The sequence below is a fragment of the Megalobrama amblycephala genome, linkage group LG7, assembly GCF_018812025.1.
Source record: "Megalobrama amblycephala isolate DHTTF-2021 linkage group LG7, ASM1881202v1, whole genome shotgun sequence".
NCBI lineage: Eukaryota > Metazoa > Chordata > Actinopteri > Cypriniformes > Xenocyprididae > Megalobrama > Megalobrama amblycephala.
In genome coordinates this window covers 14,837,773-14,862,276 of record NC_063050.1, presented here as the reverse complement: position 1 = coordinate 14,862,276, position 24,504 = coordinate 14,837,773, and the positions used below count along the sequence as shown (strand labels likewise).

General features: G+C 34.4%; 3 protein-coding genes across 6 annotated transcripts in view; 2 read left to right on the top strand and 1 right to left on the bottom strand.

Moving 5' to 3' along the window:
- LOC125271747 (NACHT, LRR and PYD domains-containing protein 12-like) overlaps window positions 1-24,504 on the top strand; it is a 1,137,836-nt gene that overhangs the window by 63,582 nt on the left and 1,049,750 nt on the right. The window lies entirely within an intron of this gene.
- Window positions 1,196-14,079, top strand: ifngr1 (interferon gamma receptor 1). Its single transcript, XM_048196021.1, has 7 exons — window positions 1,196-1,484; window positions 7,824-7,956; window positions 8,171-8,340; window positions 8,435-8,577; window positions 9,203-9,362; window positions 10,643-10,785; window positions 12,455-14,079. The coding sequence occupies exons 1-7, from the start codon at window positions 1,421-1,423 to the stop codon at window positions 12,746-12,748; spliced, it is 1,107 nt and encodes a 368-aa protein (XP_048051978.1). The 5' UTR covers window positions 1,196-1,420; the 3' UTR covers window positions 12,749-14,079.
- Window positions 13,697-23,713, bottom strand: ltv1 (LTV1 ribosome biogenesis factor). Of its 2 annotated transcripts, none has more exons than XM_048196003.1 (11): window positions 23,435-23,713; window positions 22,973-23,104; window positions 22,675-22,869; window positions 21,560-21,647; window positions 20,763-20,889; window positions 19,915-20,134; window positions 19,357-19,484; window positions 19,130-19,275; window positions 16,653-16,705; window positions 15,098-15,298; window positions 13,697-14,413 (listed from the first exon to the last, which is right to left on the bottom strand). In XM_048196003.1, exons 1-11 carry the CDS (start codon window positions 23,435-23,437, stop codon window positions 14,300-14,302), a joined length of 1,407 nt encoding a protein of 468 aa, XP_048051960.1. In that variant the 5' UTR covers window positions 23,438-23,713; the 3' UTR covers window positions 13,697-14,299. The 2 variants fall into 2 exon arrangements, with proteins under 2 accessions (XP_048051960.1, XP_048051959.1); XM_048196002.1 differs by having other exon boundaries at window positions 22,675-22,872; window positions 23,435-23,709.

Here is a 24,504-nt window from a genome sequence, read left to right as displayed (position 1 = left end):
AAGTTTTCACCCCTCAACTCTTAATGCATCGTGTTTCCTTCTGGAGCATCAGTGAATGTTTGAACCTTTTTTAATAGTTGTGTTTGAGTCCCTCAGTTGTCCTCAGTGTGAAAAGATGAATCTCAAAATCATACAGCCACTGCTGGAAAGGGTTCAAATATGCAAAAATGCTTGAAAACTGATGAATCTGCAGAACCTGGAGGATTTTTCTGAAGAACAGAGCTCAGTTTAACTGCTCAGGACAAACAAGAGACTCATGAACAACCATCACAAAACATAAAAACAGTCGCGGATCATCAGGTAACTACACACAGTATTGAGAATCAATGGTTCACATACTTATGAATGGGGTTATTTTAATAAATTCAGCTATTGTTTTGTCTTGTGAACTAAATGCAAACATCTTTTATGTAAAATATCTTACTCAGGACAGTACTAAACAAAAAATAACATGCATTTTGTATTATCCCTTTTATTTTATTAAAATAATTCTCATTTTCACAGATTCTGCAAGGGGTTCACATACTTTTTCATGCCACTGTATATAAAAAACAAGAACAAATGTTGTCTTGATTTTGTCTGTGGTGAATTGATTGGATGGTTGTGGTTTGCCAGTAAACACCTCGTCATCAGAGAAGAGAAGTCATTATGTTATTTTGATTAAAGATTACTAAGGCACAGGACTTAAAAAAATCAATATGTATGAATAAATTTATATTCATAATAAAGGCAATATTCCATGAACAACAAAAACTGTCCATTTTGATTTCATAGTGACTAAAGTGTTCAAATTTTGGCGCCACAGAATATTAATTGAGACACAGATCCAAGTATATAATCTGGGAATGTCTCCCACTCTCAGAAAACAGGCACAGATATCCCTGTAGTAGAATAATTTCACAATGTATCATGTAGTAGACTAATGAGTAATATAATCATTTAACGTTAGAGGGCACTATCCCATTAAAATGATCTGATCCTACATATAGGCTATACATTAGACGAAGGTGATGAAAATCTTCTCCTTTTAAAATTAAACGCGAGTGAATGAATAAACCCGCTCTAGATGATTCTCCTTCATCACTGTGAATTAATTCAGTTGAGTATGAGTCAAGTCTGAGTCAAGCCTTAACAAAAGCAGCGCTCGGTGGGAGTGAGTTACCTGTAGCTACAGTAAACACCTTTGTGTGTCTGAGGGAGTGCGCAGATGCACGTCATTTCCCTGAAGAGCGCCGCTTCCTTGGAACCGCACGCGCTGCTCACCCACTCTGTCTCATCTTACTCTGACTTACTCTAGTATACGGATCTTACCAAAAATGGGATTTACTTCACTTGAAGAGCAATCATTTCGAAAGGATTAACTTTTTTGTTCACTAGAAAATATACTATGTGAAAACTGTATTAAAACTCGCTGGCAATAATGCGGATACAGATCTATATCAGTGTCACTGTCTTGATCTTATTCCAGAAATCCGCCTCAGAGGGTAAGATGAGTTTATTACATTTATTTTATTAGTATCTTATTAATAGTATTTTTATATATTAGCTTGTATTGTTTAAAATGTTTAAATATTTTAAACATTTATCCGTAAAATATTTGTTATTATATTTGCAATAATATTTGTTATTATTGCTTGTTTTCCCCAAAAATCCATATATATATATATATATATATATATATATATATATATATATATATATATATATATATATATATATATATATATTATTATTATTTTTTTTTTATATACATATATATATATATATATATATATATATATAGAGAGAGAGAGAGAGAGAGAGAGAGAGAGAGAGAGATTTTTGGGGAAAACAAGCAAACCCATTCAATGCCACTAGAAATGTTTGCTAGAAATGTTTATTTTAATTTAATGATTATTTATAGTACTTTAATTTTAGAAACCTATTTTTTTAATCTAATGGCAGTCTTGTGGCTCAAACTGAGTAGAGTATGGCTCTTGCAATGCAAAGGTCAGGGGTTCGATTCCCAGGTACTGCAAGAACTGATAGAAATGTATGTTAATGCAGTGTATATATAAGGAATTATGTACATTTATACATATTCTTATCTCTAAACCAGCAAGAACACATATGCCTTTTGTGTTGGTTTCTTCCAGTTGCCTGTAAATGGCATCATGCCTGTATTCAGGATCATAGGAAAAACCCATATTGAAATCTCAATTCGGTCTTTGCTCTTGGAGCTGTTTTTACAGTGTTGTTTAACATGATGATAAGAATAAGAGCATTGTTTTATGTGCTGGTGTGGTCCAAAGGGCTGGCGTGGGCCCTGTTTTTATTGCACTCACACTTGAGATTAATCCTGAACACAAGTGTATCAGAACTCATCCGAGAGGGACGCAAACACGTCTCTTTTCACATTTGAACATTTCACATATTCCTGTCATGCATGATGGTTTAATGTGTGCTTCACTAATGAGACATCTGGCCAGAAATACAATCATGACAGACATACTGTACTCTACACATTATCTAAATCCATAAAACAGGTCAAATTTCAAGCTTATCACAGCTGACTTGTGAATTAATCTGATTGACTCGATAAATTAGTCTGATTAGAAGATGCTGATGTGATAAATGTGTGGCAGATGGCAGGTGTAAAATGTGTCCGTTTAGATTGAGAAAATGATTCTATACACAAAGAGATCTCATTTTTAGACAACGCAATATGAACCAAATTTGAACACCATTGAAAGAGGAACAGCTTGTTGCAACTTTGTTGTAATGTGAGATGTTTTGGATGGGGATTTGTAGTTTTCACAAGTTCTGACAGTTTTAAGGAAGTTGAAGTCTTTCTTATGTAATGAAGACAGACTGTGATTGACACCACGGATCTTGTTCTATTCTGTGATTTCTCAGAAAATAACAACAGTGCTGAGAGAAATGGGTGGATATGTTTGTGTTCCCGTCACATTTCTCCTCAGTTATGGTACAGCTAGTAATAGTTATTGGTCAACAGCCAGAACTGGGAAAACCAGTTTGAGAGCTTCATTACAATAGCACACGTGACAAGTGACTGAATGATGACGCCAATCAAGTCATTCATAAAAACATAAATATATATATATATATATATATATATATATATATATATATATATATATATATATATATATATATACAGTACAGTCCAAAAGTTTGGAACCACTAAGATTTTTAATGTTTTTAAAAGAAGTTTCGTCTGCTCACCAAGGCTACATTTATTTAATTAAAAATACAGTAAAAAACAGTAATTTTGTGAAATATTATTACAATTTAAAATAACTGTGTACTATTTAAATATTATTGACAAAGTAATTTATTCCTGTGATGCAAAGCTGAATTTTCAGCATCGTTACTCCTGTCTTCAGTGTCACATGATCCTTCAGAAATCATTCTAATATGATCATTTGCTGCTCAATAAACATTTATGATTATTTTCAATGTTGAAAACAGTTGTGTACTTTTTTTTTCAGGATTCCTTGATGAATAGAAAGTTCAAAAGAACAGCATTTATCTGAAATACAAAGCTTCTGTAGCATTATACACTACCGTTCAAAAGTTTTTTTATTTTTTTGAAAAGAAATGGAAGAAATAAATACTTTTATTCAGCAAGGATGCATTAAATTAATCAAAAGTGGCAGTAAAGACATTTATAATGTTACAAAAGATTAGATTTCAGATAAACACTGTTCTTTTGAACTTTCTATTCATCAAATAATCCTGAAAAAAAAAATTGTACACAAATATTTTGTACAATTGTACACATTAAATGTTTCTTGAGCAGCAGATCAGCATATTAGAATGATTTCTGAAGGATCATGTGACACTGAAGACTGGAGTAATGATGCTGAAAATTCAGCTTTGCCATCACAGGAATAAATTACTTTGTGAAATATATTCAAATAGAAAACAGTTATTTTAAATTGTAATAATATTTCACAATATTACTGTTTTTTACTGTATTTTTAATTAAATAAATGTAGCCTTGGTGAGCAGAAGAAACTTCTTTTAAAAACATTAAAAATCTTAGTGGTTCCAAACTTTTGGACTGTACTATATGTATATATATATATATATATATATATATATATATATATATATATATATACACACACGTTATCGAGTTTGGGGTTGGTAAGATGTTTTGAAAAAATCTCTTCTGCTCACCAAGGCTGCATTTATTTATTTGATCAAAAATACTGTGAAAACAGTAAAAAATTTGAAATGTTATTGCAATTTAAAATAACTGTTTTCTATTTGTATATATTTTAAAATGTAATTTATTTCTGTGATGTAAAGCTGCATTTTCATCATTAACTCCATTAAAGTTTTCTTTGTTCTCACAACATAACCTGTATCTGACAACATAAAAGACAAGTTAAAGGATTAGTTCTCTTCAGAATTAAAATTTCCCGATAATTTACTCACCCTCATGTCACCCAAGATGTTCATGTCTGTCTTTCTTCAGTCGAAAAGAAATTAAGGTTTTTGAGGAAAACATTCCAGTATTTTTCTCCATATAGTGGACTTCAGTGGGTTCCAAACGGTTAAAGGTCAAAATGTCAGTTTTAGTGCAGCTTCAAAGAGCTCTACATGATCCCAGATGAGGAATAATGGTCTTATCTACTGAATCTATCGGTCATTTTCTAAAAAAAAATGTATATACTTTTTAACCACAAATGCTGGTTGTGCTGCTCTGTGATCCGCCACGTATTACGTAATCACATTGGAAAGGTCATGTGTGACGTAGGCGGAAGTACCGCGGTAGGGCGAAAATCTCCATCTCATTTTCTCCTCCAACTTCAAAATCATCCTACATTGTTGTTTTACCTTTTTTTGGAAAGGGCATTTGACTTAGTCTTCACTTTGTAGGCACTGGATCGGTACTTCAGCCTACGTCAACGCATGTCCTTTCCGACATGATTACGTAATGCGTGGCGCATCGCAGAGCAGTGCAAGATGAGCATTTGTGGTTAAAAAGTACACAGTTTATATTTTTTTTAGAAAATGACTGATTGTTTCTCTAGATAAGACTCTTATTCCTCGTCTGGGATCATGTAGAGCTCTTTGAAGCTGCACTGAAACTGACATTTAGACCTTCAACCTGTTGGTAACTGTTGAAGTCCACTATATGGAGAAAAATCCTGAAATGTTTTCCTCAAAAACCTTAATTTCTTTTCAACTGAAGAAAGAAAGACATAAACATCTTGGATAACATGGGGGTGAGTAAATTATCAGGAAATATTAATTCTGAACTGAACTAATCCTTTAAGATAGAGAAGAAAAATATCAGGAGAATAAAACGTCTTCCCAGCATTTTTAAATGCTAAATACTCATAAATATGTCATATTACAGCTATCAAATGTTGACTTTATAGGTTTTTAAAACACATCTGAAGGCATTTGCAGTGCAAAGTCCAAAGGTTATACGGTTAACATCACACGCGGCAGCAGACAGAAACTAGCATGATCGACGGGAATAATAGTGTGCATGACAGGTTAAATGGTGTCATGTGATAGCATACGGCAAGTGTGAGCGTGTGTGTGAGTGGGTGTTTAGATGGTAGAGCCAGAGGAAAGAGAAGACAGTTTTTGATTCGGCTTGTGTTTATCATGAGGACCTGAAGAGAGCGAACACTGGGAAGGGTCACATGGGGGCGTGGAGCCTGTAAAGACTTGTTCATACCATCCCAAACACCAACAGTCATCCAGCGCAAACCGCTGGAAGTCATTGTTGTGTCATGTCTGGTCAGTCTGAACCAATACAAAAGGAATTATTGTAACTGTGGCTGTTTAGGTAAAAAATAAGAACGTATAGTTTGTGTACATGAAGCAAATTAAGCCTGTTTTTGTTATTGCAACATTATTTTTATATAAAAAGTATTGGCAGCTCACAAAAATCAGCCTCTTTGCTACTGTTATACAGTAATGAAAATAATATTTTCTGGAAAAAAAAGAATATATATATATATATATATATATATATATATATATATATATATATATATATATATATATATATATATATATACAGTACAGTCCAAAAGTTTGGAACCATTTTTAAAAGTTTGGAAGATTTTTAATGTTTTTAAAAGAAGTTTCGTCTGCTCACCAAGGCTACATTTATTTAATTAAAAATACAGTAAAAAACAGTAATATTGTGAAATATTATTACAATTTAAAATAACTGTGTACTATTTAAATATATTTGACAAAGTAATTTATTCCTGTGATGCAAAGCTGAATTTTCAGCATCGTTACTCCAGTCTTCAGTGTCACATGATCCTTCAGAAATCATTCTAATATGCTGATCTGCTGCTCAAGAAACATTTATGATTATTTTCAATGTTGAAAACAGTTGTGTACTTTTTTTTCAGGATTCCTTGATGAATAGAAAGTTCAAAAGAACAGCATTTATCTGAAATACAAAGCTTCTGTAGCATTATACACTACCGTTCAAAAGTTTGGGGTCAGTAAGAATTTTTATTTTTATTTTTTTGAAAAGAAATGAAAGAAATGAATACTTTTATTCAGCAAGGATGCATTAAATCAATCAAAAGTGGCAGTAAAGACATTTATAATGTTACAAAAGATTAGATTTCAGATAAACACTGTTCTTTTGAACTTTCTATTCATCAAATAATCCTGACAAAAAATATTGTACACAAATATTTTGTACAATTGTACACATTAAATGTTTCTTGAGCAGCAGATCAGCATATTAGAATGATTTCTGAAGGATCATGTGACACTGAAGACTGGAGTAATGATGCTGAAAATTCAGCATTGCATCACAGGAATAAATTACTTTGTGAAATATATTCAAATAGAAAACAGTTATTTTAAATTGTAATAATATTTCACAATATTACTGTTTTTTACTGTATTTTTAATTAAATAAATGTAGCCTTGGTGAGCAGACGAAACTTCTTTTAAAAACATTAAAAATCTTAGTGGTTCCAAACTTTTGGACTGTACTGTGTATATATATATATATATATATATATATATAAATTCAAAAGTTTGGGGGGGGGCAGTAAAAAAAAGTTTTCAAACAATTTAGTACTTTTATTCGGCAAGGACACAATAAATTGATAAAAAGTGATAGTAAATACATTTAAAATGTTACAAAAGATTAATATTTCAAATAAATGCTGTTCTTTTGAACTTCATATTCATCAAAGAATCCTGAAAAGAATGTATCATGGTTTCCACACAAATATGAATCAACATTGATAATAATAATTAATGTTTCTTGAGCATCAAAGACATTACATTTGAACATATATTCAAATAAAAAAAGTAACTTTTAGATTGTAAGAATATTTCTTAATATTACAGTTTTTACTGTATTTTTTTACTGTACCAACCCCAAACGTTTGAATGTTTGTTGTGCATATTCAGTAAAACAAATACTACCATGATGTATACTTAATATACAATTTACTATATAATGTACTTAACGAAAATAATTGAATATTTAAATATATCACTTTTTTGCATCATAGTAATGCAAATGAGAATTTTATTACTTTAACTTTACTGTAGTTTACTGACAATTAAATGTGTACAGTTGTCTTGAGAATTATGTTACAATGCAAAAAAATCTAAAAACAGGCTGAATTTTCATTATACAACATGTTATTATGTTTTCTGATATTTTACCCACATCTGTGACAGTATTCATAGGATTTTGTCCCTACTCTGAACAGAAGTTATGAGCATTGTTAAACTTAGCATAATAAGAAATGTAATATTCATGAAAATCAGGTGTTCAGACTCTAATATGATTAACTCTCTTTTAGCCGTGAGTCGCCCGCCTCCTCCTGCTAACGTGACCATACATTGTGACAACTATGGAGTTGAAGCACGATGGGAATATCCTGACCAGAGTCGGGACGTATACTTCTTTGTGGAGGTGACATATTCCACTGGAAGGTAAATTATCTGAATAAAACCCCTACAACAACAGCTTCAATCTTTCACAGCAACCAAGAGCCTTTTATTGTCTTTAAATGTGTATTTTAGCTTGATTAAATGACTGCAGAATCCTTTTACAGTATTAGTCAAAGCAGTAAGGCTGTTCATTTGTAGTTTGAAAAAGTTTTTTCTGCTATCATGAGCTTACTGTTATTATTTATTTGTGTTCCAGGGAAAGTGAGACCACACAAAATCTAAGTTTAAACATATCCAGTATGCTGTCTAGACCAGCATTCAATCGCTACTTTGTCACTGTGAGGGCCGTGCGGGGAGGACTGGAGTCAGATCTATGCGAATCAGCTATTTTCAGCTTCACTGCAGAAGCTGACAGCAAAATAAAGTGTATGTTTAGCCTGTATTATTGGTTGAACTCTGAAATATCAGCTATCATAGCAAACACACACGGTATGATCTAACAGTACTTTTGTGTGTTCAGGTTATTTGGATTTTCCTGAGGTTGAACTTTCTCCTAAAGATGGTAAACTTCACGTCCAGTTCATCAACCCTCCGCATCTGTACAGAAACACGCCGGCTCTGAGGGACCTTGTAGATCTGAATTACTATATTGAAACAGAAGAGGTAACATTCACTTTCCTGTCCTCTCACACGAATAGTTCACACAAAAAAGCAGCCCATGTGACTAATCATATATATCAAGTCTTCTTAAGTCATATGATAGCTTTGTACACTATACTGTTTAAAAGTTTAAGGTTTGGTACAATTTTTGAATGTTTTAAACTGTTTAGTATTGTATAGATATTTTAAAATGTAATTTGTGACTGTGATCAAATGCTTCAGTCTTCAGTGTCACATGATCATTCAGAAATCAATCTAATATGATGATTATACTATGTTGAAATCAGTTTAGTTGTTTATTATTAACATCAATACATTTTTCAGGATTTCGTTTTTGATGAATAGAGTTCAAAACAACAGCATTTATTTGAAATAGAAATCTTTTGTAACATTTACTGACACTTTTGATCAATTTAATGCATCCTTGCTAAATTAATCTATTCTTTTTCTTGTCACTGAATTTGACCCCAAAATTTGAATGATTGTGTATATCTTAAGTACATTTTTGTGTGAATTGTTCTTTTAACTAGTTGTTAATCTAATTTCAGACTTTGTTTGAATGCCTTCAAACACATCTTCTGTAAATCCTGTGCGAGTCTCAGTGAATTGCTTGTTTTATTCCCCACAGAGTAAGAAGAGTTTCACCTGCGGAATGAAGAATGAAACATGCGAGTCGTCCATTGAGTTTTCTGAGCACAGAGGAGTTTACTGTGTCAATCTGACAGGAAAGTTTGGACAGAGACCACTCAATCCTAGAAGCAAATGTTTCGAAGGAGACATAAGTATCTGTAAGTGCAGTTTCAACAAACTTCCACTGATTTCTACAGCAGCTAATAGTGGAAACACAGCATCCCTGTAAACAGTGCTTGAAATATAGACAAATATATGTGTTTTTATTTACATATATTTTATTAGTTCATATCTATTATGACTTTACTATTATTTCAAAATATGTAAAAAATACCGTTTTCTTGATTTTAATCGATTCCCATTTTTATGAACCGATTTCAATTTTTAGTCTATGCTGTTTTCAGGTGATGCATGAAGAAAACATTTGCAGCAAGTCTCTTATCCAGTGAATCGCATTAAGCTTTGTTACTTTTGATATGAAAGTCTTAGCAAATTAGTCAATTATATTAAGAAATTCATACAATAAATGCCGTTTTGGCGCTCTAATGTGGCGTGATGGATCGCCATAGCGCCTCAAATCAAGCGGAACGTGAACCAATAATCATCTCTTAAGCTTTATTACTAGTTACAGCACCAAATAAACAAGTGAACATCAGAAGGTATGTTAAAAGATACAGTACAACTTACTGAAATGATTCATGTGATCACTTAATTATGGTTTCGACAACAGCAGAGTTCAAGGACTTCAATTAATCAGCTTTTAGACAAGCTGAACCTCAGAAAAGCTTGATAGACAGCTAGAAAAATTAACTCTAGAGACAAGCATTTGCTAAATACATGCACTATATTACATATTCGTTATATTTTTACTTTAATGTGTTTCATCAAGTTTTAATCAAATCTTTGATGTTTACAAGTCACATTTCAAAAAAACGAGTTGGAGTAGAAACATAATAACGTCATTAAAAGTTATATAACATTATTATAAAAAATGCCGTATGTGCAATTTAAATGTTTGTATACAAATCAATTGTTAATTTTAAGGGTTTTTTTTCCTTGAGAAAAATAAACATACTGTACCTGCTATATATCCAAATTAACCAATATCAAATCTAATAGAATTGAAATCACAAGCTTGTGAATCGAAATTGAATCAAATCATGAAATTTGGGTCAATGCCCAGCCCTATTTCAAAATGTTGAAACTAACATAATTAGTCATTAGTAGATGCATCCAAACTTTTGACTTCCAATAAATAAGGTTTCCAGTTAAAGCAGTTTACACACGAGACAAAACAGACATTGTACAAGCTCACGGGTACCAAGTATGAAACACAAACCTAGCAATATTGAAGGATATTAAAAAACAAACCCAACAATAAATACATGCACAGTTTAGGATGATGTAATTCACTGATGTTTCTCATTCTTCCACCCAGATCCATCGTTCACCGTGTACCTGTATCCAGTGCTGGGGGTCGCCTCAACGTTGATTTTCATAACCGTCATCATTATGCTGCTAGCGAAGAAATTCAACTCAGAAATTAAGAAGAATGCTATCACTGCATTTCCCAAGTTTTTGGTAAGTTTTTGTTTGATCTGTTCTCAGTATTTGTGTGCAAGTTGTTCAGTAAAACATTATGACATAATTGCAGGATTGTATTGAAGAATAGTTGCACAAACAATTTACACAAAATCATAATCACTATATTTTTTGTCATCTGTTTATTTAATCACTGGTGCACAATCCAGTTTAAGCAAGACATTAAAAGACATAAATATTCATGAAATGAACAGCTCTACAGTGTCACAATTTGTAGTTTGAGTTCAGACTTTCCAAATTTGGACATTTCAGTTCAAAAATGAAGGCAGAAAGTTTAAAAGCACAGTAAAGTGTAGTGAAGCGGTTAAAATATAGATATAATTCTGAATTTTGACTGTATAATTTGTACATTTGGTGAAAAGTTGATAAAGAATTGATATAAAGTTGATAAAGAATGACTTTAAACAAGCAACTCCTCAACATCAGCGTTATTATTGTTAAATAAAACTAGTTTTTTGTTGTTGTTGTTGTTGTTGTTTTAGTAATTTAAAAAAGCTGAAATGAAAAAAGTATAAATATGAGATGAAAAACGAGAAAAACTTAAATGGGAAATGGTCAAACTTAAATAAAAATAAGTTTGAAGTTGAAGTACTAAAATTACTAAACTAAAACTGATGTAAACATATAATAAAACTTAATAGAAATATTTAAAAAAAATTAAAAATGACAAAAACACAAAATGACTAAAAACTTAAACTTAAATTAATTAAAAACTGAAAATATAATAATAAATGCTATTTCAAAATTGTTAGATTGTTTTTGGTAATTGAAATAAAACTGAAGTAAAATGTAAATATTAGACGAAAACTTGGATTTTAAAAATCTTAAGAAAAAAAGATTTGTTACCTTGGCAACTAACTGAAATAAAATAAGATTAACTACTAAAACTATAATAAAAAATAAATTAAAACTAAATAGAAATAACAAAAAAAAACTAATTAAAATGAAAAAAGCACATGAAATTACAAAAATTTATTTAAAAACTGAAAATATAAAAATAAATGCTATTTCAAAATATTATATAATAAAATATATTACTTATTAGTAAAAAATAAAAATTAAGAAAATTAGACGTTACCTTGGCAACTAACTGAAATATAATAAGTTGAAGTAATAAAATGACTAAAACTAAAATAAAATATAGCAGAACATACTAAACTGTTTGCAAAACTACTAAAATTCAAAATAAAAACTGAAAATATAAAAATAAAAGCTATTTTAAAAAAATGACTAAATACTAGAATAGTATATAATGCTAAAAAAAAAAAAAAACACAAATCACCATTCAAATGTGGGCTGACAAATCAGAGCTAGTAAACCGCACGCAGCTCTGATTTAAAGGGATGGTTCACCCAAAAAATGAAATGTTTGTGATCATTTACTTGACCTCATGTGGTTCCAGACCAATGACTTTCTGTCTTCTGTGCGACACAAAAGATCAGTGTTTTTACGTCCTTACGATAAAAGTCAATGGGACCAGTGTGGTTTGGTTCCCAGTGTTCTTCCAAACATCTTTTTAGGTGAACTATCCCTTTAATTAGCCAGTTTTTAATAAGTTTGGTCCTGGTCTCTTTGACGTGAGCTTGTTACAGCAGCATTCCTACACAGGGCTGGGTAATGACCGTAAATTGTCTTTCTGGTTTGGTAGGTTTTCAACCCAGCACCAGCAGGCCAGTGCAAAGTACTGAAAGTGGAGACGGAGAACATGGACAGCAAAGTGAAGATCGAACCGGTCGGGGATCCTCAGGAGAAAACCACATTAATAGAGATGTACAGCGATGAGGAGCAGTCCTCTGGTGACAGGGATGTGCGAATAGGTGACTTGGACAATGAAAGTGCATATGGGCCTAACATGCTCGATGAAGATGATGAAGATAATGAAGATGAGCCGGGCAGCCTGTCGAATGGCTACGACAGTCCGCACATCAACCTCTGTCTGTAGATGAGTCCTGGAGATACTGTGAATGTTTATGGACCCTAGAGACTCCCCAAAGCACTCTTCGGATTGCTTCCAGAGGTCTAGAAGTAAAGGAAAGTCCCAAACAGACAATAAAAGCACCTGCTGCCGGGATGTTCTGGGAACATGATACAGGTTGGGACTGTTCATACAAATACAAGCCCACACATGACATCATGAAATGGAATTCCCCCAAGGTTTTCCGGTTCATGGCACAATGGAAAAATCATGTGTTTGGCATTTGTCTTCATTACTGACACTCCCTTTATTTGAACTGAAACTTCTGTTGAATTGACACTAGTTCAGCATAATGCTTATACTTGTTGCTACATGTGGTAGTTTGATCTACAGGCCGGCCAGAATCATATTCTATGGCCTTTGAACAAAGATTTACAGCATCATTTACAAGTGCTGCTCAGGTCATGGGACTCACATCATTGGATTTGTTGCATTCTCTCACGTCTTATCGGAATTACCGGCATTGCAAAAGAACTGTGTTTCTGTGGCAACACTCACAACACCAAACGGATCATTCGTTCAGCAGTTTTGTTGAGTGACAGTGAAATACTACACTCATTCACCTCTATATTTATCCTCTTTTTAAATATGAAGTGCAGCAGATATGAGCTGTAATAAAATGACACATCAAACAAAAATGTACTTTTTCAGCAACGTAGCCTTAATAAGAGTCTTCCTTTAAAAACATTACAAAATCTTACCAACCCCAAATGTTTGAATGGTAGTGTATGCAGTTAACTTTTATAAAATACTTCCAGCTCACAATTACAATTTCCAGCAAAAACATGAACATTGTCAACTCAGAAACTTGTAAATGTAATTCTGACATGATGTAATTCAATTCATGACACAACTGGAGCACATTGTCATGTAGCAGATCTTCAAGCTCAATTCAGATGAAAACAGGAACTTTAATTTCAGGTCAATGCTGTTTATTGTTCAGATCATGTGAATGACATTTATGCACTTTGCCTAAACATGGTAGAGGAGAAGAGAATTTCGTCATAATGAACTGAGAAGCCACTTTATAAGCCATCAGTCCTTACAGGCAGCTGATAGTTTGCATTAAGTTCATTATTGTGCCACCGGTAAAAATGTGATTGATTTTTTTTTTCCTCCCATAATGTTTTTTTTATTAAAAGTGGGGTTAGGATTCTATGGAAAAAATAGTACTTGTGTTTTACTGTGTATGTGTGTTTTTATAAACTTTTTAGAATGTGATGAATAGGTTTAATTACATTTTTGTACATATATATTTACCTTTAAACAGTCGAGCCTGATAAACAGAAGAGATTCTATAGATTCCTTTCATTATGATGTATCCACGGCAACACTATTCATAAACATCATTTAGAACTGCTTGTACACTTCGTGAGTAGAATAAAACATGGAAGTCCTGGTAAGGTAAATGATGTAATGTACTGCAACACACGTGTCTTCAGTGAGGTCCTATAGTGTCCGCTGGTGTTGGGAACGTGTCGCAGTGTTTTTGATAGTCTCTGGAGTGTCTCTGCTGTCCTACGAGAGCTTCAGGCCCTGAACGTTTGCTCTTAAATTAACCATCTGTTTCTCCTGCATCTGTTTCTCCTGTTTGAAAGCCAGTTTGTTTGCCTTCTTCTCTGTCCTCCTCTCCTGAAACAATGAAGGGGAAAATATGAATGCCAGGGTGCTTTTTAGCTATATATGCTGCCAGTGTTGTGGAAAGTTACTTTTAAAAGTAATGAATTGCAACATTGTATTACTCCCTAAAAAGTAACTAAGTAACTTAGTTACTTTTTATGAAAAGTAATACATTACTTTTACGTTAGCTTTTCTCACCTGGACTGAGCTTCATTGATTTAATAACAACAAAAAAGTTCTATTTTTAGCAAATGTAAAAGCTCTTTCACAACAAAAGTGAAATGAATAAGCCTCAGGCTGAAGGAAATGTGATGTTTTTCACTTTTTCTAAAGTCATTTTTGCTTATTAGTATGTTTGAATTAGATCATTGAAGGTCAGCAGTAAAGACATTGGTTAATAAAGTGAGATAAAATATAAAGTATATTTGTATAATTTAACATATTTAAGTATTGCAGGGTTTGTGCAAATATTCTGAGATTGCATTCCACTGTTTTTATTCATTTTGAGAAATACTGATACTGTTCTTTCTTATTCTGATGGATTTTTCCACTTGCTTTATTGTAAAACAAGAAAAAAAAAATGCCAAGTCTCCTCAACAAGCTAATAATGTTGGACAGGCCATAACGCAGAGATAATCATCTGTAATTACAACATAAACTGAAATAATTTTCAGCATGACGCGTGAGATTACGCACCTTCCTCTCGGTCTTGATGGCCTGTTTCCTGGCTCTCCTCTCCTCTGCGCTCTCGTCCCGTGAGCGGGGCTGCGTCGAGACTCTGGGCAGGTCCGAGTCGTTTATCCTTTCCATCCTCTCCACCTGTTTAGCCGTCGGGCCTCGTTTCGCCAGAACGTCCAGAGGAATCCCCGTCTTACTGGACACTCGGATCTGCTTGGGCTGCAAACATATTTACAATTAATTCATTTGGCAGAGCTTTTATCAAAACCAACTTATATTGCATTCAAAATACACATGCTAACAGTTCATGCATTCCCTAGAAATTGAACCCATAACCTTGGGGTTGCAAGCAGCATGCACTAGTCTACTGTTTGTATTACGTGTCACGTCTATCAGTGATTATAAGCTAATGTGTTTTAAAGGTGCCCTAGATTATGTTTTTAAAAGATGTAATATAAGTCTAAGGTGTCCCCTGAATGTGTCTGTGAAGTTTCAGCTCAAAATACCCCATAGATTTTTTTTTATTAATTTTTTTAACTGCCTATTTTGGGGCATCATTATAAACGCGCCGATTTTATGCTGCGGCCCCTTTAAATCCCGTGCTCTCCGCCCACAGAGCTCGCGCTTGCCTTGAACAGTGCCTTAACAAAGTTTACACAGCTAATATAACCCTCAAAATGGATCTTTACAAAGTGTTCGTCATGCATGCGTCAGATTATGTGAGTATTGTATACTGTTATATTGTTTACTTCTGATTTTGAATGAGTTTGATAGTGCTCCGTGGCTAACGGCTAATGCTACTCTGTTGGAGAGATTTATAAAGAATGAAGTTATGTTTATGCATTATACAGACTGCAAGTGTTTAAAAATGAAAATAGCGACGGCTCTCTTGTCTCCGTGAATACAGTAAGAAACGATGGTAACTTTAACCACATTTAACAGTACATTAGCAACATGCTAACGAAACATTTAGAAAGACAGTTTACAAATATCACTAAAAATATCATGTTATCATGGATCATGTCAGTTATTATTGCTCCATCTGCCATTTTTCTGTAAATCCTTTGGTAACCCCATCCATCCCTGTGAACAAACATCTATTGCCTTACTGACCTCTGAAATGTATTTTGGTCACGATACATCGCATGCAAACTATTGTAAATGGAGAGTAAACACAGCATAGGTCTGTGTGTGTGACCCAAGCTAACAGCATTATTAGTCACACATACTATGAATGAACTCAATGAATAATGCATTAAAAATCCATTAACTGCATGAGGTCATATGGCGGGGTAATATTTGTTAAGATTGATATGATCAATTGATTAATACAAGATCAAATCTTATTGTTACAAATATAGTATGTTTGCTTCTGTGTCTGTAGGTGAAAAAACATTCATACATGTAATTCAAACCACATCTTAAATTTGGTTCACATGCAAAATGGATGTGGATTTGAATTGGAAATTAAACTTCCAGTGCATTTCACCCTAGGGTTCTTTATCTGTGTAATGAAATAGCAGATTATGAAATATCCTTGGCCGAATGAGACATGTGAGAAAGGTTTCTTCACCTTTGGAGGGTCCTGGATGAGTTTGGGCCGGTTGTAGATGTTGGAGTAAGTGCCTGAGAGAGAAAGATAAACATGATCAATCACCCCTGATTTACAGCATCATTCAAACCCCTGATACTCCAGCATCTCTCAGTAATCAGGCTCTGAACTACGAGGACACGATATCATCATATGGCAGATTAGTACAATGACAACTGAAGAGGAAGATCATGAAAATAAATAGTGTTTTTGTTGTCCATTTCTCTGCTGTGATGAGAATCACCAGAACATCCTCAAAACTATATCATTTTCAGGAGATGTGAAAGAGGAATCATTCTGGTATTTGCGGCTCTCTGTATGTGTGCGGCTGTGTGCACAGACTGAATTGAGTCTTTCGTGTCTCCTTGAGCTGGAATGGTTTAAAATCACTTGAATGTGTACATTTGCCAGACTTATAAACACATGCAAATGATAAACGTTCACTCTATGATGGTTAAACTTTTTCAATTAATCCGTGAATCACGTGTGCTGAACCGTGGGGTCTGGTCCGTACAAATTATGGATAAATTGTGATCCATTACACCATATACATTTATGTACTGCAATATTTGCAGTGTTTTGAAATCGCCCATCACTAGATATTGTTGAATAAAGTCGTTATTTTGTTTTTTTGCGCACAAAAAGTATTCTCGTCGCTTCATAACATTAAGGTTGAACCTCTGTAGTCACATGAACTGAGCCATTGGATTTTATTAAAAATATCTTAAAGGTGCCCTAGAACTTTTTTTAAAAAAAGATGTAATATAAGTCTAAGGTGTCCCCTGAATGTGTCTATGAACTTTCAGCTCAAAATACCCCATAGATTTTTTTAATTCATTTTTTTAACTGCCTATTTTGGGGCATCATTATAAATGAGCCGATTCAGGGCTGCTGGCCCTTTAATTGCTCGTGTTCTCTGCCCACAGAGCTCGCGCTTGCCTTAAACAACATAAACAAAGTTCACGCAGCTAATATAACCCTCAAAATGGATCTTTACAAAGTGTTCGTCATGCAGCATGTCTAATCGCGTAAGTACAGTGTTTATTTTGATGTTTACATTTGATTCTGAATGAGTTTGATTGTGCTCCGTGGCTAACGGGCTAAAGCTAACATTACACACTGTTGGAGAGATTTATAAAGAATGAAGTTGTGTTTATGAATTATACAGACTGCAAGTGTTTAATAATGAAAATAGCGAAGGCTCAATACAGTGAGAAACGATGGTAACTTTAACCACATTTAACAGTACATTAGCAACATGCTAACGAAACATTTAGAAAGACAGTTTACAAATATCACTAAAAATATCATGTTATCATGGATCATGTCAGTTATTGTTGCTCCATCTGCCATTTTTCACTGTTATTGCTTGCTTACCTAGTCTGATGATTCAGTTGTGCACAGATCCAGACGTTAATGCCTGCCCTTGCAAACGTACTTTCCATGTTATCAACTATCTGATATTCCGATCCTCAAATATGTGTAAGTGAGTGTGTTTTGTCGTTTAAAAGCCTTTATAAATGATCTTTATCTTGATCTATAACGCAAGATGGACGCCGCCATCTTAGTTTGCCCTGCAGTTCACAGAGTCCTGTCAGTCGGATTTACAGCAGGTGAATTCATCATTTTCTCCCAAAATATATGCAAGTAAGTGGCTGGTGAACTGGAAGAATAATAGAGTAAACTTTATAGTTACTTGGGCCCATTATGTGTGTCTGATATGAATAAATGTCGGCAAATTGTATATGAATGGATTGTTATTGCTCCTTCCACTGATGTCTGACATCAGTGTGTATTTTATAAACTCTAAATATATTGTTTTAATGGTGCTTATGCATATTTAAATGTCTGAAACCTTAAAAGAAACGTTATGTGGCTGAAAACACTGCATAGTTGTGATATATGACAAGAGCTGCGCGCGTCCGTCTCACAGTAAAAGCGTGAAAGCGCAGTTTGAATCTGGCAGTTATGTGACGTCGCTGAACGTTCGAAATCCCATATGTGGGACCGTACGCCCAGGAGCACTGAAATAAAAATCCCATATGTGGGACCGTACCGCTCAAAGGGTTAATGATCCCGACTGTTACGTAACAGTCGGTGTTATGTTGAGATTCGCCTGTTCTTCGGAGGTCTTTTAAACAAATGAGATTTATATAAGAAGGAGGAAACAATGGAGTTTGAGACTCACTGTATGTCTTTTCCATGTACTGAACTCTTGTTATTCAACTATGCCAAGGTAAATTCAATTTTTGAATCAAGGGCACCTTTAATTTGTGTTCAGAAGATGAACAAAGGTCTTACGGGTGTGGAACGACATGAGGGTGAGTAAATAATGGAAGAATTTTCATTTTTGGGTGATCTAACCCTTTAAAAGCCTCTGTAAATTAATAATACACTCACATCCTCACATGGCATCAGAAAGTGCACTGCTCTGATAAACTGTATGGATTCAGACTCACTGATGATGGTCTCACAGTCCCAGCGCTCCGCAGGCGGCTCTATGACCATCGTATCAATTGCCACCTCTTCATCATCTTCATCATTCTCGTCTTCCTCTCTCACAGAGGGCAGCTCCGCAGGACCCAGCTGATCTGGTTTCTGATAACTACACACACATGTAAAGTGATGAGGAGTGATCTCACACACACACACACACACAGATGGTGTGTCAGTCACACACACTCACTCTTTCTCTTTCTGAATGAAGTAGTCTTTGATGACCTCTTCCAGGCGCTTGCTGTCCGGTTCAATGTAGCCCTCCAGCTCCGCGTTATCCAGCGCTCCGATCTCGTCATCGTCAAACTGCTCGAAAAACTATTCAACAACACAACAAACACTCAATCATCGGAATCATGCTTTATTATAGAAGTGTACATTAAAAATAAATCAGGTTTATGGTTTAAGTCATTCAGTGTTTTTGCTTGTACAACTGAGAAAGAAACATTTTTTTTGCTTGTTATATGATGACATGACTATAATCAAGGTCAGCACAAATAAACAATTGTACATTTTTACATGGTTCAAGGCAATATACAAACTATGAGATAAAAAAAGTTTACTACATTTAATAGAAAAGAAAAACCATCACATTGGTTGGTAACTTTTTTTAACTACCCAACAAAGAAAACAAAAAACAAATTGTGGCTGAAAAAAGGTGCTGTGTTGTTGTGCATCAAACATACACAGAAAATGTGAACAGACACTTATGTTCCTCATTATCTGTGTGGAAGATCTGCTGACTGACCTTCTCGAAGCGGTCGTCCAGCAGCGTCAGCTGTTCGTTCCTCCTCATGACGGAGGACGTGAGCGAGTACTCTGTAAAACGACTCTTCGTCTCGCAGTCGCCAAACATGAACTCTCTCTGGCCGCCTTCCTCGTCTGACAGACCCGCTGAGTCATAATCTTCCTCATCACCTTCATCATCCGTGTCCTCCCACTCATCATCATCATCATCATCATCATTACTGAGGCCAAAAACAAAGGAAACTGGTGATGACATATGATGTAGGCGGGGTTATGCAGATTCAAGCATTCCACTCATAGGCTGACTCAATTTTATTTACATAGAACCAGCAACAAAACCAAACACATTAAACATTTAAAGGGATAGTTCACCCAAAAATGAAAATTCAGTCATTTACTCACACTCACGTCGTTCCAAACCCTTAAGGCCTTCGTTCTTCTTTGAAACACAAATCCTTTTAATGAAATCTGAGAGATTTCTGTCCCTCCATAGACAGCTATGTGACTTCCACTTTGACACTTCAAAATGTCCAAAAGAGTTTGTGATTTTTATGTTTATGTGTGAATAAAAGCCTAAATTAAATCTGTTCATCAGAAAAATTGGACTAAACCGCTCAATTCATATGGATTAGTTTTACAATCTCTTTATGAACTTTTTGAAGAGTTAAAGTGTCAGTTGTGTAGCTGTCTATGGAAGGACAGAAATCTCTCAGATTTCATTAAAAAGATCTTCATTTGTGTTCTGAAGATGAACAAAAGTCTTACAGGTTTGAAATGACATGAGGGTGAGTTAATGATGACAGAAGTTTCATTTTTTGGTTGAATTTTTTTGTAATTTGTCAGGTTTACCCCGTGTCACCCACGACGTCATTGGCCTTGATGACAAAGTCATCTTCCAGCATGTTCTCTGGGTCATCAAAATCAAAGTCCTCATCCAGCGCAGCAACAATGTCAGGATCCATATCCAACCGCGGCCCTGGAAAGCAAGATGCAAAACTACACTGTCTCATTTGTATTTGGCAGTTTCTTTATTGCATCACGTCCCAAAAGCACCTTTTGAGACACACGTGTTCTGTGCTGTGCTTTTTAAAAAAAAAACATTCCTGTGCAGCATCTCGCGTTTTTAGACACAAAGACGTGTTCTGTGTGAACGAGCCCTATCTCTACCGTTCAAAAGTCAAAAGGGTCAGTGAAATTTTTAAATGTTTTTGAAAGAAGTCTCTTCTGCTTATCAAGTCTGCATTTATTTGATCAAAAAACTTATGAAAACTTAAAATAGCTGTTTATTGTAATATATGTTAAAATGTAATTTATTCCTGTGATCAAAGCTGAATTTTCAGCATCATTACTCCAGTCTTCAGTGTCACATGATCCTTCAGAAATCATTCTATGATGATTTGATGCATTTATGATTATTATCAGTGTTGAAAACAGCTGAGCTGCTTCAAGTTTGTATGGAAACGTGATACTTTTATATTTAGGAATATTTGATGAATAGAAATTTCAAAAGAACAGCATTCATCTGAAATGTCTTTACTGTCACTTCTGATCAATTTAATGAGGTATGATTCCAAATAAAGTAAATGAAATAAGTGTTTTTCTGCAGCGACATGAGCAGGACTGATTCTGATCTCCACCCAACTCACCTGAAACAGGAGCTGCTTTGTTTAATAAACCCACTTCCTCTTCAAACTCTGAGGCGAACACAGACGAGGGCAGGTTAATCGAGGACACCTGCATGAACAACACACATTAACATAAAACTTCAGCAGGTCATCAAAAACACAAGCGTAAAGACGCTCATCATCTGTAAGGGACACAACCGGACCGTAACACTGTTTGTTGTCACCCTCACTGTAGACGCGCTAATATTTTTAGTAAAAATTACCACACTTTTAAAGGGTTAGTTCACCCAAAAAAAATTAAAGGAAAGAATTTCTGTCATTAATTACTCACCCTCATGTCATTCCAAACCCGTAAGACTTTCTTTCATCTTCTGAACACAAATTAAGATATTTTTGATGAAATCTGTGAGCTTTCTCTTCCTCCATTGACAGTCTACGCAACTACCACTTTCAAGCCCCAGAAAGGCAGTTAAGACATCATTTAAGTAATCCAGGGTAAAAAACATTGTGCAAAAAACAATATTTAGTAAATAAAGTGATATATTTATGTTTTTTTCTTTAAAGCACTCACTTTGCTTCATAAAACTGAGGTCACATGTATGGATTACTTTTATGATGTCTTTACTACCTTTCTGGGGCTTGAAAGTGGTAGTTGCATAAATGGAGGAAAAGAAAGCTATCAGATTTCATCAAAAATATCTTAATTTGTGTTCTGAAGATGAACGGAAGTCTTGCTAGTTTGGAACAACATGAGGATGAGTAATTAAAAGTAATTTAAGTAGTAATTTAAATATTTAAAATGTTTCTCTTCAAGAAAAACGGATCTTAGTCAGGGTAGCACCATATTTAATTTTTGACAGGAATGAAAACATAATCTACCCTGACTAAAAATATTGATGATATCAGATATGTGTATACATTTTTGTCCTGTAACATCACCTACTTGTGACTAGTAATAACAAGTAATGAAGACTGATTCATATCTGTGATGTGAACTATTTATAAAACCATCCTGTTTTCACTGTCAACACAAAACATTAACGGTGCAATTTATAAAAGATATAATCAGTGTCAGAACATTATCAGATATGTAAATCTGGTAGCTGCAGGGAGGAGCTGCTGCCGTTCGGCCTTACAGGGATGGTGACGTCCTCTTCCTCCATGTCCTCTTCCTCCTCCGCAGGCTTTGGCCGTGCGTCTCTGCGGAGGCGAGGGGCGGAGACCAGCTCCGTGGGCTGGGGCGCCTCCCTCAGGTGCTGCAGGTAATCGTAGTCATCGTCGAAAAACACTCCAAACTTGCGCTGCTCCTCCCTCCTCTTCTCCACCTCCACCTGCTGGAACAGATGGCAACTTTAGTGACATGCTCCACAGGCTGATATTTGGATGTTGTGACTGTTTAGCCCTTGAAAAACCAGTTTAGTGTGTTTGTTTTACCTTGGCAGCAGGCAGAAGGACATGTTGAGGTGCCATCTCGTCTGCTGCGAGCGGATCTTTCTGACTTCTGTGCACCAGGTGGAAGGACACGGCATTCTTCTTATTGATGAAGGATTTCTTCTTTCTGTGAGGCTGAAGACACACAGATCACAACTAACATACAGATCTGCCATATTCAGTGACTACATGATCATTTTAGTGACCTTAGAATGAATTTTAGTGAGTTTGGGCCAACTGTTTTACAATAAACACATTCATTATTATAATAACACAGCTTACTAAAGCAACACAAATAGATTTGTAATCAGAACCCATAAACAAGTCTTTTTTAGAGCATAGTCACTGTACTTAGTGTTTAAATAACACTATTATAAACAATTAACAGTGAAACATGATTTACATGTAAACACATGGATTCACTAGCATGACATCTAATGTATAAACAAGAATGCAATTACTTACCATTCTTACAAGTTAATGTATTAACTAGGCGTTTGTATTTCAGATCTCAAGTAACTATATTAGCTTCAATGTTATCAAAAGTAAACAACGTGGACTCAAATAATAGAGATTCTTCTGTCAGCTCGAAACACATGGACAACAGCGGCCATTTTGAGACTCGACCATCTCAACGGAGTGAAGGGGAGCAGCACAATCCGTGCGATAATTGTGCCTTAAAGAACTGTTATAAACAACACGTTAATATACATTTATATTCGGCTAATTTTTATATAAAGGATTGTAATCAAATACTGAAGCGACAGGAATACAGACGCGACCATTGTGGTTCCAGAAACACCCCTGATTCACTTTTGGTTTAGTCTAGATGGGGGACATGACGTGATGATGATCATGACGCTCGACGCTGCCTCGCAAACGTTACATGATGATGATCTCATACATGTTCTTTTTTTTTTTCTTTCCTTTTCCTTGTATTATTATTTTATATACTGTATATTTTTTGTTTCTATTGTTTGTAATGTGACTGGCATTTAATAAAAAAATTTCGTCGAAAATATTACATCTGCCTTTTTTTTTTTTTTTTGCATTTTTATGTAGTATTTTTTTCTAAATTATTTACTTATTTTATGAATATGTCCATTGTTGCTGTTGCAATGCCTGTTGTTTTAACTATTTTAATTCATTTGTTCTGTTTTTTACATCTCTTAATCATAAAAATATAATTTAATTCAGTATGTGGAATTTAAGGTCAGTTTTTATGTAACATACACCTTTATATTTTTAATGTACATCAATATGAATGTCCTTTATTTGCAATTTCCTACTGTTTTTTTTTTTTTTTTTTTTACAAGGATGCAAACAGGTAAGGGGGAAAAAGGTGAGAACATTGTGCAGGGTGGGGGCATGCTGCACACTTAATTTTTTATTATTTTTTTTTTAGTTATTTGCTTTACATTCTCTTTTGTAGTTACTTACAGGGCAATAAATGAAAAGTTCAATCCCTTAATGTCCAAAACTGTAATTTTTCGAGCAAAAAATTAACATATTGTTGCAACATTTGACCAAAATCA

Bases quoted from the DNA above. Each gene is read 5' to 3' on its own strand.
- ifngr1 (XM_048196021.1), top strand. From the start codon at position 1,421: ATGCGGATACAGATCTATATCAGTGTCACTGTCTTGATCTTATTCCAG. The intron at 1,485-7,823 runs GTAAGATGAGTT...ACTCTCTTTTAG, and splicing joins CCAGAAATCCGCCTCAGAGG to CCGTGAGTCGCCCGCCTCCT. The intron at 8,578-9,202 runs GTAACATTCACT...TATTCCCCACAG, and splicing joins ACTATATTGAAACAGAAGAG to AGTAAGAAGAGTTTCACCTG.
- ltv1 (XM_048196002.1), bottom strand. The intron at 19,485-19,914 runs GTCAGTCAGCAG...GTTGTTGAATAG, and splicing joins TGGACGACCGCTTCGAGAAG to TTTTTCGAGCAGTTTGACGA. The intron at 19,276-19,356 runs GTGAGTGTGTGT...ATGTGTGTGTAG, and splicing joins TTCATTCAGAAAGAGAAAGA to TTATCAGAAACCAGATCAGC.